Source organism: Melospiza georgiana, chromosome 1 (assembly GCF_028018845.1).
Source record: "Melospiza georgiana isolate bMelGeo1 chromosome 1, bMelGeo1.pri, whole genome shotgun sequence".
NCBI classification, from domain to species: domain Eukaryota; kingdom Metazoa; phylum Chordata; class Aves; order Passeriformes; family Passerellidae; genus Melospiza; species Melospiza georgiana.
This window is the reverse complement of record NC_080430.1, coordinates 61,592,162-61,606,987: the sequence shown is the minus strand read 5'-3', so window position 1 is coordinate 61,606,987 and position 14,826 is coordinate 61,592,162. Positions and strand designations below refer to the sequence as shown.

The following is a 14,826-nucleotide window of genomic DNA, read 5'->3' as shown; positions in this document are numbered from 1 at the left end:
AAACAATACCATTTACATTTAATTAGTTTTATTGAACCAAAGGCAATTTTATTTGCAATGAACTACATGTTATGATTAAGAATGTATTTTAATGATCTTTAAGTAAGGTGAACAAATGTTGCCTTTGACCTAATAGAGGAGATTTTTCTGTGTTATTGATAACTGTGGCAATTTTTAAATTGTGAAATGCAAAACAGAGCATTTTCATTATTATACCGTCACAAAGTCATTTTCTGACTTGAGGTGTAGAAGAATGAAATGCATTCTTCACAATTATTATTTTTAAGTATGAGATAATTAAATGCATATCAATTTTTAAGAAAAACTCATCTGCTCTTATATAAGAATATTTTTTACTTGTGATTCAAGTCTTTCATATAGTTTTTTAAATCTAGAACTGTTACAATCCCCACCCAAATGTGGTTTTTTGTCTTGAGTAAGAAAATAAATGAGATCATTTGACCTTATTTCATCCTAAAAGTGATGTAATTTTAGGTATAGAATACTGTTTCTGTTGAAGGTATCAGTAAAATTATTTGGCTTCAGTGAATCAGCAGTTCAATGTATTAGTATGAAAGTAAGTCTTTACTGAAGCTGAGTTTCAAAAATCCCCCATTAGTTAAATCATTAATAAAAAGTAGTTGCCTTTTCTAAAAATAATAGAATCTAATCCTTTGTTTAAGGTAATTTCCTTTCCCCCTGCTTTTGTATAAGGGAAAGCAATGACATAACTGAACAGGGTAATTTTTTCTTGCCTAGTGAGCGGAAATTATATTTACATGTAGTGTTGCTTACAAATCATGATGTCTCCTTGTTAAAATCACCCTCACCATTTCTTTCAAGACATTGAGAGGAGAAATGCAGAGCTTTCATTCTGGAAAAGCAGCACTTGGTGAAAAAATATCTTTATATTACAGTAACCTTTCCTGGTTGTTGAATGGAGTCCATAGGAAATTTGTCTTCTGTAACTGTGTCATTCTTCAAGTTTTTATTTTTTTTTACCTCATATTATAAAACTACCATATTTTATTGGCCTGAGAATGGTGTCCAGTTGGAGTACAGAACACTTGGCTACAGCAAATAAGAATCTTTAACTCTTTTCTTTACCCTAATAATGAAAAAAATACTTCAGAAATCTACTGAGCTCAAGTAATATGCTTTTATGTCTTTCTGCTACTCATGAATTAAATGCCAATTTAATTCATGAGTAGCAGAAAGATTTCACTCAGAACATAGTTTTTTTTAATTTGCAGAAAAACCCCATGCCCTTCTGGAACGCTATGCCAGTTCTAGCTTGTAGCATTTTTGAGTAATGCCAATAATGTGCAGATCTCAGTTTTTCACAAAGGTAAGTAAGTTTGTTTCACAGTTAAAATTCAAAAAAGAAAAAATGGAAAACACAAATTTAGGTGTTAAATGAGAAATAAAAAAGGGGAACTAAAACATAAAAAGACACCAAAGGAATGTAGATAGGTAGACTGAATCTTTTACGTTTGAGATGAAACAAAGGAGATCACCGTAGAAAAAAATAGATTAGAACCAAGGAAAATATATTACTGTACAAATGCCAATTCACTTTAAAAAGGTGTATATTTCTACTTTCTTTTATTTTAATTTTGCTTCCCACTAAGGCGTTCTTTTAAAAGAGAGAAGTTGACGCATTTCACTAGCAGTTTTTATTGTGTATATGAGCATGTGTGTGGTATTAGTTTTCTTCTGTTATCCACTACTGAGAGACTCTTTATTTTTCTTTGCATAATAAAGCACATAATAGCTTAGATTAGCTAAATTGTAGGTGATAACAGATTGGAGAGAAGTGAATGATGAAGATATAGGACACCACATGTGTATTAGTTTCATATGAATTATTTCTCGTGAACTCGTTGAAAGTAGGTAGGAAGAACAAGGGTGCAATGAATGAACTTTGTGTGATAGACTTCAATAAATGTCTAGTAGTTTAAGATAAAGGTAAGTTGTGAGATTCAGTGTTCAGATTTCATTCATGTTTTGAAAAGCATATGAAATATAAAGTTTTTTGGAAGCTATGAGAGATTTCTTGTGTGCAGAATATAAATACAATTTATTATTCGTAGAGCTACACATTTTTAAACTAAAGTCAAACATATTTCATAAATGTACACTGGATTTTAAGAAAGCATTCATTTTGATAATGAAAAGCAAAAATATAGTGATATTCATCAGTCTAGCCATTGTATCAGAGATAAGAAAGGATATAAATATGTTGGGTTTTAAGACATTAACACAGATAGACAATTGCACTTTTAGTTAAATTTTTTTTTACTGTTCAAATTGTGAAACATTCTTACATTGAAAATTTTGGGGAAAAAAATAATGGCCTACTTTTAAAAGTAGCATTTGTGCCAAGGTGTGGTTTATATGTCCTTGAAAGAGGCTGTAAAATAAATTCTCCTTTGGAAGGCAGCACATCCTAGCTAGCTTGAACAAGGTATTGTACCCATGTAATTTAGTCCCCAGAGATGGTGTTTGATTAGCCTTTTGCAAGATTCATCTGGTAGTAAGGGATGGAGATAACCCAAATAATTAGGTGCTGCATAGAGTGGGAAGGTGTACAATCTTCCATTTGATCAGAGATTGCAATTCTTAGATTGACTGGGAGTTGGTATCCAGCATCTGCTCCTCTCCAGAGTTGAAATTGGACTGTTGTGTATGCATAAATGGTCAACTCCTTTTGAAATCCCTTTGCTGCTGTTGGTTCTTATCACCTAAAAAGCACCAAAAATTTGCTTTTGTGATTGACAAATTCCTTTCTATCATGGCTTTAGTCTGTAGTATTTTTGCTGTGGAAGGTGCATGTTTTAGAGCAATTACTTGATGGAATAATTGTTTCAGAATTTTAAGGTGAACTTCCCTGGGCCTCTAGGGACAACTCTTAAGATCTAACAATCATCAGATTTATTAAGGTTTTTTTTCTTTTGTTTATAGTATACTGCCATCAGTTTATAGAGGCTGTTAGTGCACTATCTTAGGTGTTTCCTATTCTTCTTAGTTTTAGGGTAGGAACATTTGTGGATTGATTGTTTGCTGTCATGAGTAGTGGTACCACAATATGTTAGACCAAATTTTATCAGACTAGTTTTGATGTATCCCTGAGTTTAAAGATTTGAGTAATCCTGTTGATGTAGTCAGGCTTTCCTGAAGCTGGTAGGGTTTTCTTGTGGGGTTTTCACTGGGGTGCTGGAGCATTCAAGAGAACTCAAATCCATTTCATTGTTGCCTTTTGTACTCAGTTGGCTTTGTCTTTGCTGGAAAAGTATTTTTTTCCCTGTTTCATTAGAAAACCCAACCAACAAATAAATCAACCGTCCTCCCTCTCCCACTTTATTTTGAGAAGGACAAATATCTGGAAAATATTGTAAGATTACACTATAATTAATTAAAATGGGGCTGTTAAAAGAAATTAGATAAAAATATCTAACTCATAAATGTAAAACAGTTTAGTTTTTGAACTATAAACACATTAAGGATATCAACTTGAAAGTGATTCCTCTATAGCAAGATGTACTAGAAAAAACCCCCATGTTCCTTAGTTGGGTAAAAGTTGTGTGAGCTTAGTTTGGGGTGGGTTGGTGAGGGTCATAAACTGGAATCTTTACCAGGTCTTCAAAATAAATGATTATATTTAAGTAATAACAAATACATTATTCTGTTTTACAGGATCTCTTTTCAATCAATGCTTATGTTTATGCTCAGAAGCCACAGCTGGATATCCACAGTTTTGAGGGCACTTTCACACGGGTAAGTAGTCCATGTTAATAAATTTTCTACTTTCCTCTTTAATACCTTAGTCCTACATGTAGTGTCAACTTTGTACCAGATCTTTCCTTGACTTTACAGCAGTATTTTTTCCTATGTTCCTGCCATGGCAATACTTCATATTAAAAATATCCTGTTAAACATGTATGGCAGAAAACGAATGCATAAAGATTATCTGAAAAAATCTGAATCGGAGAGTTGAATATTTGTTGATTGACATCACTTTAATCTTTTTATGTGAAACTCTTTGTGAACAGTATACTGTTTCCAGGCATCTGATGTATTGTTCATATATGTCAAAAACTGACAAGTTGAATAATAGCAGTAGCCTGAGACAATGTATCTGCTAGTTTATGTGCAATAAAAGTGTGCCTTGTTTAACAGCATTTCTGCTGTACTTCTGAAGTTCAGTTTTCTCAAAATGTAAAAAAAGCTAAAAGCTACTTTTGGGGGCTTTGTATTGAATCTCTTTTCCACAGATAATTATATTCAAAACTAATTATGAAAATAACAATGCAATAATATCTATGTCTTGTTTCTGTTGTTTTTAAAAGGTGGCCTGCTAAAGTTGACCTTATAAAGCAGTGTCCTAATAGGTAGTAATTCTTTTTTTTTTTCATAGATTTAGAGTTTTGTAGCAGTATGTTAGCAGATATAGTGATTATTCTGTTTGTTTCAGCCAAACTCAGTGGTGTTAGACTCATTCCTCTTGATGTTTTTTTTCTAAAATAATTTGAGAGAATTAACTGCTGCGGAGGTAAAGAGAAGGGTTTTTTCCCCGTGACTCAAACTGCTAAAAGATTTTGTTTTGTAATTGGAATTCCAGTTCCCAGTTGTAAATACACTGATGAATGAAATATTGCAATTGCTGCCTCTCAAAGACCAATTTATACTGGGTTCCATCGTCCATGCTGCCTACAAAGTAAATGTCATTTGTTCACACCTTCTAAAGCAGTAAGCAACAGTGTTTACTTAAACCTTGTATTGACCAATTGTCCAAATGAAACTTCCATTAACAGCTGTAAATTCATATTATTCCTCTCAGTGGCTAAGTGTGTAATTTCCTACATATATATTGAACTCTTTGGAATCTTTTTAACAACTCTGGTATAAGTAATTGAGACATTGGGAAATCATCACAGTAATTTGTGTTGTGGGCTCTGTTTGTACACGTCATAAAAGCTGTATGATTCAAATATCCCAGTGGGTGTAAATACCTGTGGTGCATTTTATGGTTTCAGGATTGCATATATGGTTTTTTGGGTGCTTCAGTAGCAAGGATAGTTTAAACTGAACTTGTGTGTTCAGTTTAAAGCATGTGAGGGCATTGCCCTCAAATTTGGTTCACAGTGAATCACACTAGAGATTTTTCAAAGGTTGGTTTTTGTTAGTGGTGTACCTTCTGCATTGTGAAATGCTGTTTTAGGACAATTGTTTACTGATTTATCTTTCTGCTTTTGATGTGAGCCCTTGCTTCTTACAACAAATCAGTTCTTGCATCTAATTTCTATTTTATGTTAAAGCAAAAAAAATTAGTGTGCTTAGTGATGCTAATGCGTACATTTTTTCTACTTAAGCATTGATGTTCAAAGAATTCTTGCAAGGGTAGGTTGACAGGGTAATAGCACATTGATTTTTCTTTTTCTTTTTCCCCCCCATTATGGAGACAGAGTACTAACAATGTAAAAGACAAACTTAGATAATTTCAAAAAGTATGTGTCCATAAAACAAACCAGAAACTTGGGAGCACAGTGCTGGGGTTTTTATGAACAAGCAAGGTCTAAGTACAAATCTATCCACAAAAACCCTGTGGGCTGACAGAAGATATATTTTGCAGAACACCTACATAATCATGTCAGGAGACATAAAAGCTTTGCTTTACTCTAGTGATATCTGCTAGCTTCACATGAAGTTGTTTTCCATTCTCCAAAATTCTCCATAAATTTTGGTGTGGTTTTCCATTGTTCACCACAGATTTTGGATATGCAGTCAGTGCATGAAAGTGAGTGTGTGTCCTTGCATGATCATGTCTGGCCCTTGAATAATGGCATAAATTAATTCCTCTCCTCCTTTCACATTTACTAGACAGCCTATCAAAAAACAATAGATAAGCTAAATTAGTGTTTTGTGGAAATTTATGAGATAGTTTTATTTGTTCTGAGGGCATCATCCATTTCTTTGCTGAGCTTATTTTTAAATAGTGGTGTACAGAGCAAGGATGTAAACAGATATAACTACTAGAGTTTCTCTTCTGTCTGATGCTCCTCTGTAGGCTTGATAAATGAGGGAGCAATTTTATCAATGCTGAAAATCTGTAAAACGACAATAAAAGGTAACCATATTTCTTAACCCAACTTTTACCAGTTAGAGCCTAAAGAGTGTACTAGAGCATTGCATCAGGTGTGTATTGGCATAGCCAGTATTATTTAACCTTTGCTTACTTCTGTATAGGATCATAGAGAGTCTCTCTTGCTTTTAACTTTGGCTATTTTTTGTTTAAATTTGGGTGTTACTTTCACTATTCCCTTGAGAATATTTTCCTTTTATTTCTTGTATGTTGCAGCTCTGTTCTGTCCCCATAGTCTCTTTATTTACTTTGGAACTATATCTTAATTTTTTTAGATTCTAATAGCAATCTTAGAAAGCAAATGCTATTGAGTTTGGTTCAACTATTTCAATAATCTTTTTTTTTCATATGGTACAGAACTATATTGTATAATATATATAATTTTTTACAATATTGCATGTTGTTTGATGCTTAAAATAAACCTAAACTGATGTAATACCCGGTGCATGTAGCTTTATTCATTTATGAGTAGAATCTCTGGCCTGACGCTAATTATACAGATGTTTTCTTGGATATGCCTTGCATTTTAGTAGAGAGAACATTAAGTCACTTTCTTTATTCATGTTTGGTAAAGAATTACCTGTTTTAAAGCAATGGTTGTGTTCACGTCAATCTGGCTTGCTTTTATGTTGCCACTGAAGATAATGGCATTATGTTTTGGAAGTCCTTGTGACTCCCCTTCCTTTATGCCAGCAGTTACAACTATACAGACAACTTGACTAGGGAGTTAATGTGTATGGAACCTAATCTGACCCTGTCCAAAACACATACCAGTAAAAGGAACATAGCCATAAAAATTAACTGTGGGGTTGGGTTGGAGAAGGAATCTCTTTCAGTGATTCAAGTAAATTAATGTTTATTCCACTTTCCTACAAAAGTTGATGGGGGTTGTTGTACTGTATCCTGTCATGCGGGAACTGAGATAGAAAAGGTCAAATAGAAGTGGTACCCTGGTTTACTCAAGGATTAGGGATTTCATCTCAAAGACCTCGCTTATTATTTACAAAAATTTCTAAAAAATGAGAGCTTTGAATTTTTTTAATGACTCCTTGAAATTTGTCATGATCTTTGGTCAGCTGTATTATGAATTCATGAAAGGACTTTATGAAATAATAATGAAAGGACCGAAAATGGGTTGTATTCAATTTTTATTTCACTGATCATCTTTCCTTTCTCACTGCACATGCATGAGCTGCAGACTAATTTGTGCAAAGAAACTATAGACAATTTAAACCTCTATGATCAATGCTGCTCACAGATTAAAAAACTGAGCCTGAATATGAAGCTTGAATATAATACTGAACTCCACTATTCTGGTAATGAACTTAATTCAGAACCCAAAGACCAAGAAACATACAGCTGCCAAATGAAACTCAACCCAGCAGACCTTAAGTGGAAACTTTGTCAGCTGGACAAAGAAGCCCTTGTATGTCAAATTTCTGCTATGAGAGCGAGTGATGGATTTCATTTAACCCGAAACATACATTGTTCTGTTAGTGTCAGAAAATTTGGAGAAATATCTTTTTAACACAGGTCTGGTCTCACTCAGGAGTTGCAGTTTTTGTCCTTCCCTGCTTCATCTATCCCTACTGTCTCTCTAGAAGTACGAATAAATATAGTGTGAAACAGCTAAACCCTTAAATGCACCTTGTTTTTTTCATTTGAATAACTTAGAATAAAAGAAAAATAAGGGTAAGTCATCATCTGATTGGCATGGAAAGTGTGATATTTTGGAAATGGAATGAACTGAAGAAAGCTGAAAATTTTAGGTGAGGGCATAATGACATGAAATAAGGAGAAGATAAGGGGTTGGCAGACCCTTCTGTGGATGAGCATGAGTGGAAAGAGAGAGAGCTCATTTGATGTTTTCCTATTTTGAATCACCTAAAACAAGGTATTTCACTTAATCTTGTATCAGTGTTAGACATTAAACAAGTGACTTTTTCCTAACCCTGTTGTCAGCTCTCTACAATAATTGCAGGGCTTTTGATTTCTTCTTGTAATATGGAAGAGTTTCACAATTCAGTCTTACAATCTGCTAACTGAAAAATAAGGGAAAACAAAGGATTTACCTAGCTTAGTATCCTGTTCTTGACAACAGCCAGAAGCAGAGTGCTGGGAAGCAGAATACAACTAGAGTAAGGACACAGTAGTTCCTCCTCAAAAGAGCCACCTGTTTCTTAACACAAGATATGGGAAATTTCCTGAGTTAGAGCTCTTTGCTGTAAGTAACTTGCAATGAATTTTCGTTCTCTAAACTTACCCAGTTCACCCTTGAACGTGTGTAACCTTTTAATATTGCAATTGAAGGAAGTTACACAGACTAAGTACATATTTAAGAATGATAGCCTGTTTTCAATTTTGTTGACTCTATTTATGACTTCTTTCTTCTTTAGTAAAAATAAGCAGTATCTATCATCCCTTTTTAGGTGCTTGTTTCATAGATGTCTGTCATATTCCCCATTAGAAGCCAGGTTTATTTAGTTGTATCTAGTGTGGAAGACACGTTGACTTCCTTATTGCTCTGTTTGAACATTATCCAGTTCTTTTTACTTTCTGTTTGGAATAAACACAAGAAATAATCACAGAAGCCAAATAATTTGGGAACAATTGTAAATCAAACCAGGAATCTAAGCATTGAGATGTAGGAGTATAACAAATAATTCTTGCAGCATTAATTCCTGAGGTGAGAATCAAAAAATAATTCTCATTTTTCTTAATTTAAGGCTAATCTTATAGAGCATTAATGATTTTTCACAGAATATTCTGAATTGTAAGGGACCCACAACGATCATCAAGTCCAAATCTTAGTGAGTGACTCATAATGGGGATTGAAACCATAAACTTGGCATAATTAGCACCATGCCCTAACCAACTCTGCTAATCCCAAGATTGTCAGAATATAAGTCTTGATTCAGAATTGGTGGTTTTCATCTTAGGGCTAATTCCATATCCTCCCCCTCTTCCCCTCTGTTTTTGCCAGAATGGTTCTCCATGCCTTTTAAATAACAATTTTTCCTCACTTAGGAGAGTAAGAGCTATAGTTTCCTTGCTATATTGGGATCTCTTGATCTATGCACAAAAAGTTATGTGTTTAATTGGAGATTTTTCTTTTTTTAGAAACAGAAATTTCTGTGCAGCTCTTCCTGTGCTTGGTGATTGTTTCAAAATAGAGATGAAAAATGGGCATAGGTTTTGATTATTGACAATATGTATATTGCATACTTTGATAAATAAGTCATCTCCCCTTTCTTGCAAAATGTTTAGCTACAATCTGTAATTTGATCAAATACACTTGATTATCCTACCTCCTAAAGTTGTAAACAGCACATTTCACAGCTGCTAATGAGCAACAAATCTGTACATGCTCCAAATTGATTATGAGAGATTGTCTGTTTACAATCTGCAGATCATTATTGCTTGGGAGGAGAGAGGGGAGGAAAAAAAGGGGATGTTTAAAGTAATCAGGGAAGCAGTTTTCTATTGGAAGTATTTTCCCAAGGAGTATATATTTTGTAAGCATGTAGTAAGATAATGCAAGCCTGCGTTTCATTTTAAGTTGCAATATTTTTCCCTGAAGTTTATATGATGTTGATCAGGTGCAAAGTGATGATCACCATAGCTTACTGTAAGAATTATACATGATTTAAATACAGAACAGGGTGTTAATTTTTGGGAGTTAGTGTTCATAACTCACCTTAAGTGCATGCTGTAACATACTGCTCTGCAGTTTGATACATCTGAGGAAAAGAATATGTTACTTTTAAAATACTTTTGACTAGTTCTTTTAGAATGATTGGGTAGAAGTAATATGAACTTCAAACGTTATTTCACTTTTTAGACAGTGTTTTGTATCTGTGTATGTGCAATGAAAGCTATTATACAGTGATTGATACAAGGTTGCAAATATCCCATGTCAGTTATTCAGATGGTATAACATGGTACTTAACTTCTTGCAATGGCGATTCCCTTATTAGCTGTTCTTATTTTTAACAGGAAGACAGTGATCCTGCAGTTCATGAAAGCCTTAGCATAGAAAATACATTATGGGCAAGCACTGTTGTTGCTTCGGGTAAGTGCTGCAATACAAAGCTGCCAATATATCTAAATACTTCCAAGGAAATGCATCCTTTTATTTCAAAAGTCATTAATATTTCACATTGTAAAATACTTTTATCTTCCAGGCTATTAAACTGTTGCTTTTCCGCCTTCCTGTTGGTTTTATCATGCTGCTCTAAATATTTTCATACATTTTTAATCCTCCTTAATAGCTTTGGGGGTTTCTTAACTTCAGTTTTGATCTTTCAGTATTACAGTCCCTTGTAGCCCACTGACATCACTGACCTTTTTGATTTAATTAAAACTTTAAGTTGTAAGGTGCTCTTTTCAATCATAGTGGATGCTTTTCCGTGCTGAAAACAAGGGTAGTTTTGTATTTTTAGGAGCTTTTCTTCTATGTATACTCTGTGATTAGTATCTTCTATTAGGCAAAGTCTTAATCAGAGAGAGTAGATAAGTTTCAAAGTTAGGCAATTTTAAAATATTGGGATCTAAATATTATTACTGTTTCATGTATGTCCCAGATATTATAAATGAGTACACATTAATACCTAGATGCTCTATTCAGACTTTAAGCCATTGTAACTTCTTGATTTTTAGAGCAGAATTTTTTTTTTCATTTTTGCTCTATGTAAGAAAATTCAAAAGGGCAGTGGTTATTCTGCATGACAACGGAGAATAAGAAATTGAGAGAGCGTGATTTCTGAAGAGAGCTAGGATTTAAGATGGCGAATTGGAACAATTAGAAACAGCCAAGAAATGGGAAGGAACTAAAGAAATTTCCAGCTAAATTGTAAAGTTAGTCCCTACTATGAAGACTTCTTACATCAGTGAGGGGCCTGCTGGAAGGATGTGGGGAAGAGATGAATTCTGACGAGGTAGAAAAGAAGTCTGTGACTGAGAACTCCCTTCCCTAGTGTTGAAAAGACAGTCATGATCTTTGATTGTTAGTGTTGTTTGGTTTGATTGCACTGGAAAATTATTGCTGGAAAATTACCACTCTAAAACTGTGGTCAAATGGATGATGCCTAAAGCTGTCCTCAGGTTTTTAACTTTGGATAAAAAGATGCTTCTCATGAATTATAAATTTCAATACTGTATAAACTTGGTTTGAATTTCCTTTTCCTCAAATCTATGTGTGGAAAAAAACTACAAACAAAGACTATGCATTTGCAAACTCTTTAATTCTGAATCAGTATATATGAATTTTAATTGAAAGCTGTTCATGTTTTCATTTCCATGGTAGATGATTTTGTTTAGAAGTGTAGCTATTGACTGATTGCTCTTGGTCTGCTATTAGAATTTGGCACCTATATTAATGGAAACAGTTCTCCCTAAAATTTATACCTTAGGATAAGTTTGAGTTTTTTACTTCTGAGGGGTCTTGTGAAAGTTTAATTATTTATGAAGGACTTTAGCTCATTATTAATTATGGCAGTGGAAAAACATAAAAAAGGTAATTCTCTTGTTGGGACATAGTTTTTAATAGTGGAATAATACTTTAAGGCAGACTAAGGGCAAACTCACTGAACAATGCAAGGTAAAAAATATTGAATGGCTCTTCAAGACTGCAATGCCTTCTGAAGGGAAAAATAGTGTGATCATGAAATTAAAAACTGTGCTGTGGTGTGCATACAGAAGTTACCTTGAATTTAGGTACCAGACAAAAATAATTTCCTTCAGTAACTGATTTTGTGACATTAATTATATCTAACGTCCGGCATATCATTCATTTCACTTACCTAATTTCATGTATTAACTGCAATTTGATACCATGGTAATGTGCTTCTCTCATGTAAGTATTCATTGTCCTGTAGGCCAAAAATCCAGATCTTAAGAATTACTCAGGAACTGTGTGGATGTAATTTTAGCATTTGATAGGATTAGCCCTTCAGCAAAAACTAGGAAATTATTTCCTTCAGTCTGTTGCTTATCTAATAAGACATTTACAGGATCTTAGAGGTACACTGTGCATATAGTCTTGAGGAAGACCATAAGGTAAAACATCTAGCAAATTGTTAAAATTAAGATGCTCTAGATCTGGTTGATAACTGATGCATCATTCAGTTGTTTCCACCTCACTTCCAAGTTGAATGTACAAAACTAAGTTAGAACACTTGATGCTGAGCTAATTAAATTTGCTTGGGTTTTTTTTACAGTAGATTTAATAATTGAATTTCCAAGATTTGTGACAACTGAAAATCTTAATAAAAATTCTGGTCACTGTCTGACTGCATTATAAACATACATAAGCTGAATTGCTTAAACCTGCCATGGCAGGATATCAAAGGTGGACTCTGCCTACACAAGTTTGCAGGCGCCTCTGCATTCTCTCCCCTGCTATAATCAGTCACAGCCTTTAATTATATCTGAAAAATCTAGTGGAAGAATATACTTGTGCACAGCTTCTATACATAAGTGACACTAGGATTTCATGAAAACAGAAGAATAAACAGCTTGTAGTATGTGAAAGTGTGCAGTTTTTCTACTCTGTAGACAGCTACTTCACCCACACTTGTATCTGATTTCAATGTCCTCACTGTCTAGGTTCACAGTTCTGTTACACACATTTTTCACTGGAAAAAGTCTATGATGTCTGTGTGCAAACCTAATAATTCTATTACTGTTCCACTTTGGTTCAAGAAAGAGGATTTGAGGCCTGAGTCCAGATAGTGGAGGGTAGAGTTCTGCCCTGCAAGGTTTCCTGTATATCTCTTCATTTACCCTAAGACTCTTTAGTATGACAGTCTTTAATACTGTCTAGCTTGAAAGGCTGCTCCCTCCAGTGCTCTCTAAGCAGCCTGGACAGCATCTGTTACTAAGCCAAGCAAATGTGTGACTCATTGGGACCCTGTTAGGCCCTTTCCAACCCCTTGTAGGTTGTTACAGTGTTCTGGGTCAACCTAGCACTATTATCTTGACATATTACTGACTGATGGTGTCAGTTTCAGGAGCAGAGAGAGCTACATCACTGACACCCAGGAAAGGAATATGTACCTGAGTTGCAGACACAAAGCCTAATTTAATTTTTAAAAATGGTTTTGTATAGGACATACAGGACAATTTTTGGGTGAGGGGCTCTCCTCCCAGTGATTAATAGATGTTGAATTTTCTGACAGAACTCTTTGACATATTAGAAAAACCACATTGCATCAGGTAGGATAGCCCACTATCTCCAGGATAGATGCCACTGCTATTTGTCAAGGTGACACAGAGGGTCAAGGTTAGGCTGGGAAAAGTGTTTGGGGAATTATGTGGGGAATACCTCAGAAAATTTGAGCTCTGGTTGCTGATGCCATGATAATTCTAGAAGAGAGAGACCACAAATCAATTATTTCACAGATCAGTAACAGTAAATTTAAGTGTATAACGGTTTCAAGAAATCTTATCAACCGCATCTTGAATGCTGATTACCAAAGCTCATGAGAATATCAGAATACTACAGTAATGGATTCTACAGAGAAAAAAAGCACCTATTGCTAGAACAGTAGAAGTGACAAGAAAAGTATTTGCTATAATTTAAGACTTTTTTGTTTTCTTCATGAATTTTGGGAACCAAAAAATTGATTCAACAAAATTGTGTAATTCCAAACAACTCAAGAATAAACTATTCTATGTCATTTTTTGTATCAAAATATAATGTTCAGAAGAATGAGGTTACTCAGATTTGTACATTTGGAAGGCATTTACTTTCCCTGCATTTAGTTTGTCTCTTTACTCCTTAAAAGAATAATAAGCTAAATGGGAGGGGGGAAGGGAAAACCATTTTACTGCGCCTAATATATACCCAGTTTCAAAACTGATAGTTTAGATATCTAAATGGAGATTCCTACTGATACCCAATTTGCAAGGCTTTTTGCCCTTTGCTGTAAAGCTCTGACAGAGATCTGGTGATCATCTGTATGATGTTTATCCTAACCCTAAAAAAGACAAAGATTAATGTGCCTGGATCACACTGGAAGCTTCTGGCAGGGATGGAAATCAAAAGCCTTTTTCTCAAGTCCAAAGCATGCAGTCATCCTTTAGTTATTCTTTAATAAGTGAGATAGGAAAAAAATATTCTGACTTATCCACTTACAAGTTGTGTTCTAGCAGGTTTTTTAAAAGTAACAGTAAGGCACAGAGTCTCTGTCATTCTTAATATCTGTATTATCACTGTGGAATTAATAACAGTGCCTGAAGGAAAGGAAATTTTGGTTAGTGAAAACTTGCAAAACTACTGTCCCTGGAGAAACACTTTTAAATATAAGCAAGTAACTTAAACCACTGAGTTTTCTGAAAACCTCTTAGTTTATCTTCAATTAAATTACTTATCTTTCAGATGCTTTGTGCTTGTGGCATCAATGACTGTGGTGTTTGTGCTTATTGAAAACTTCAGTAGATTTCATTTCAGAAAGGGAGAGAGGACAGTTAGCAGTTAAATTTTAAAAAGCCTCAGAAGGTCCACTACAGTATGGACTTTAGCTTTTTGTTCTCCACTTGTGGTAATGATTAGTGTGGTTCAAATGCTGAACAAGATAATGCAGCTTTCTGAGAAACCTGCTGAGATACCTATTAAGAGAAGATTTGTATTAATGAAATTGCATCATCATTTTGGCAGATGTCAGTCTTGTGAAGTCACTTTA

General features: G+C 34.3%; 1 protein-coding gene across 2 annotated transcripts in view; it reads left to right on the top strand.

Moving 5' to 3' along the window:
- The window catches only part of ATP9B (ATPase phospholipid transporting 9B (putative)), a 156,600-nt gene that overhangs the window by 67,985 nt on the left and 73,789 nt on the right, over nucleotides 1–14,826 (top strand). For both annotated transcript variants that reach the window (XM_058024553.1, XM_058024544.1), the window contains exons 9-10: nucleotides 3,697–3,777; nucleotides 10,139–10,214. In XM_058024553.1, the coding sequence (XP_057880536.1) occupies nucleotides 3,697–3,777; nucleotides 10,139–10,214 (157 nt within the window). The remainder of the gene's footprint in view (nucleotides 1–3,696; nucleotides 3,778–10,138; nucleotides 10,215–14,826) is intronic.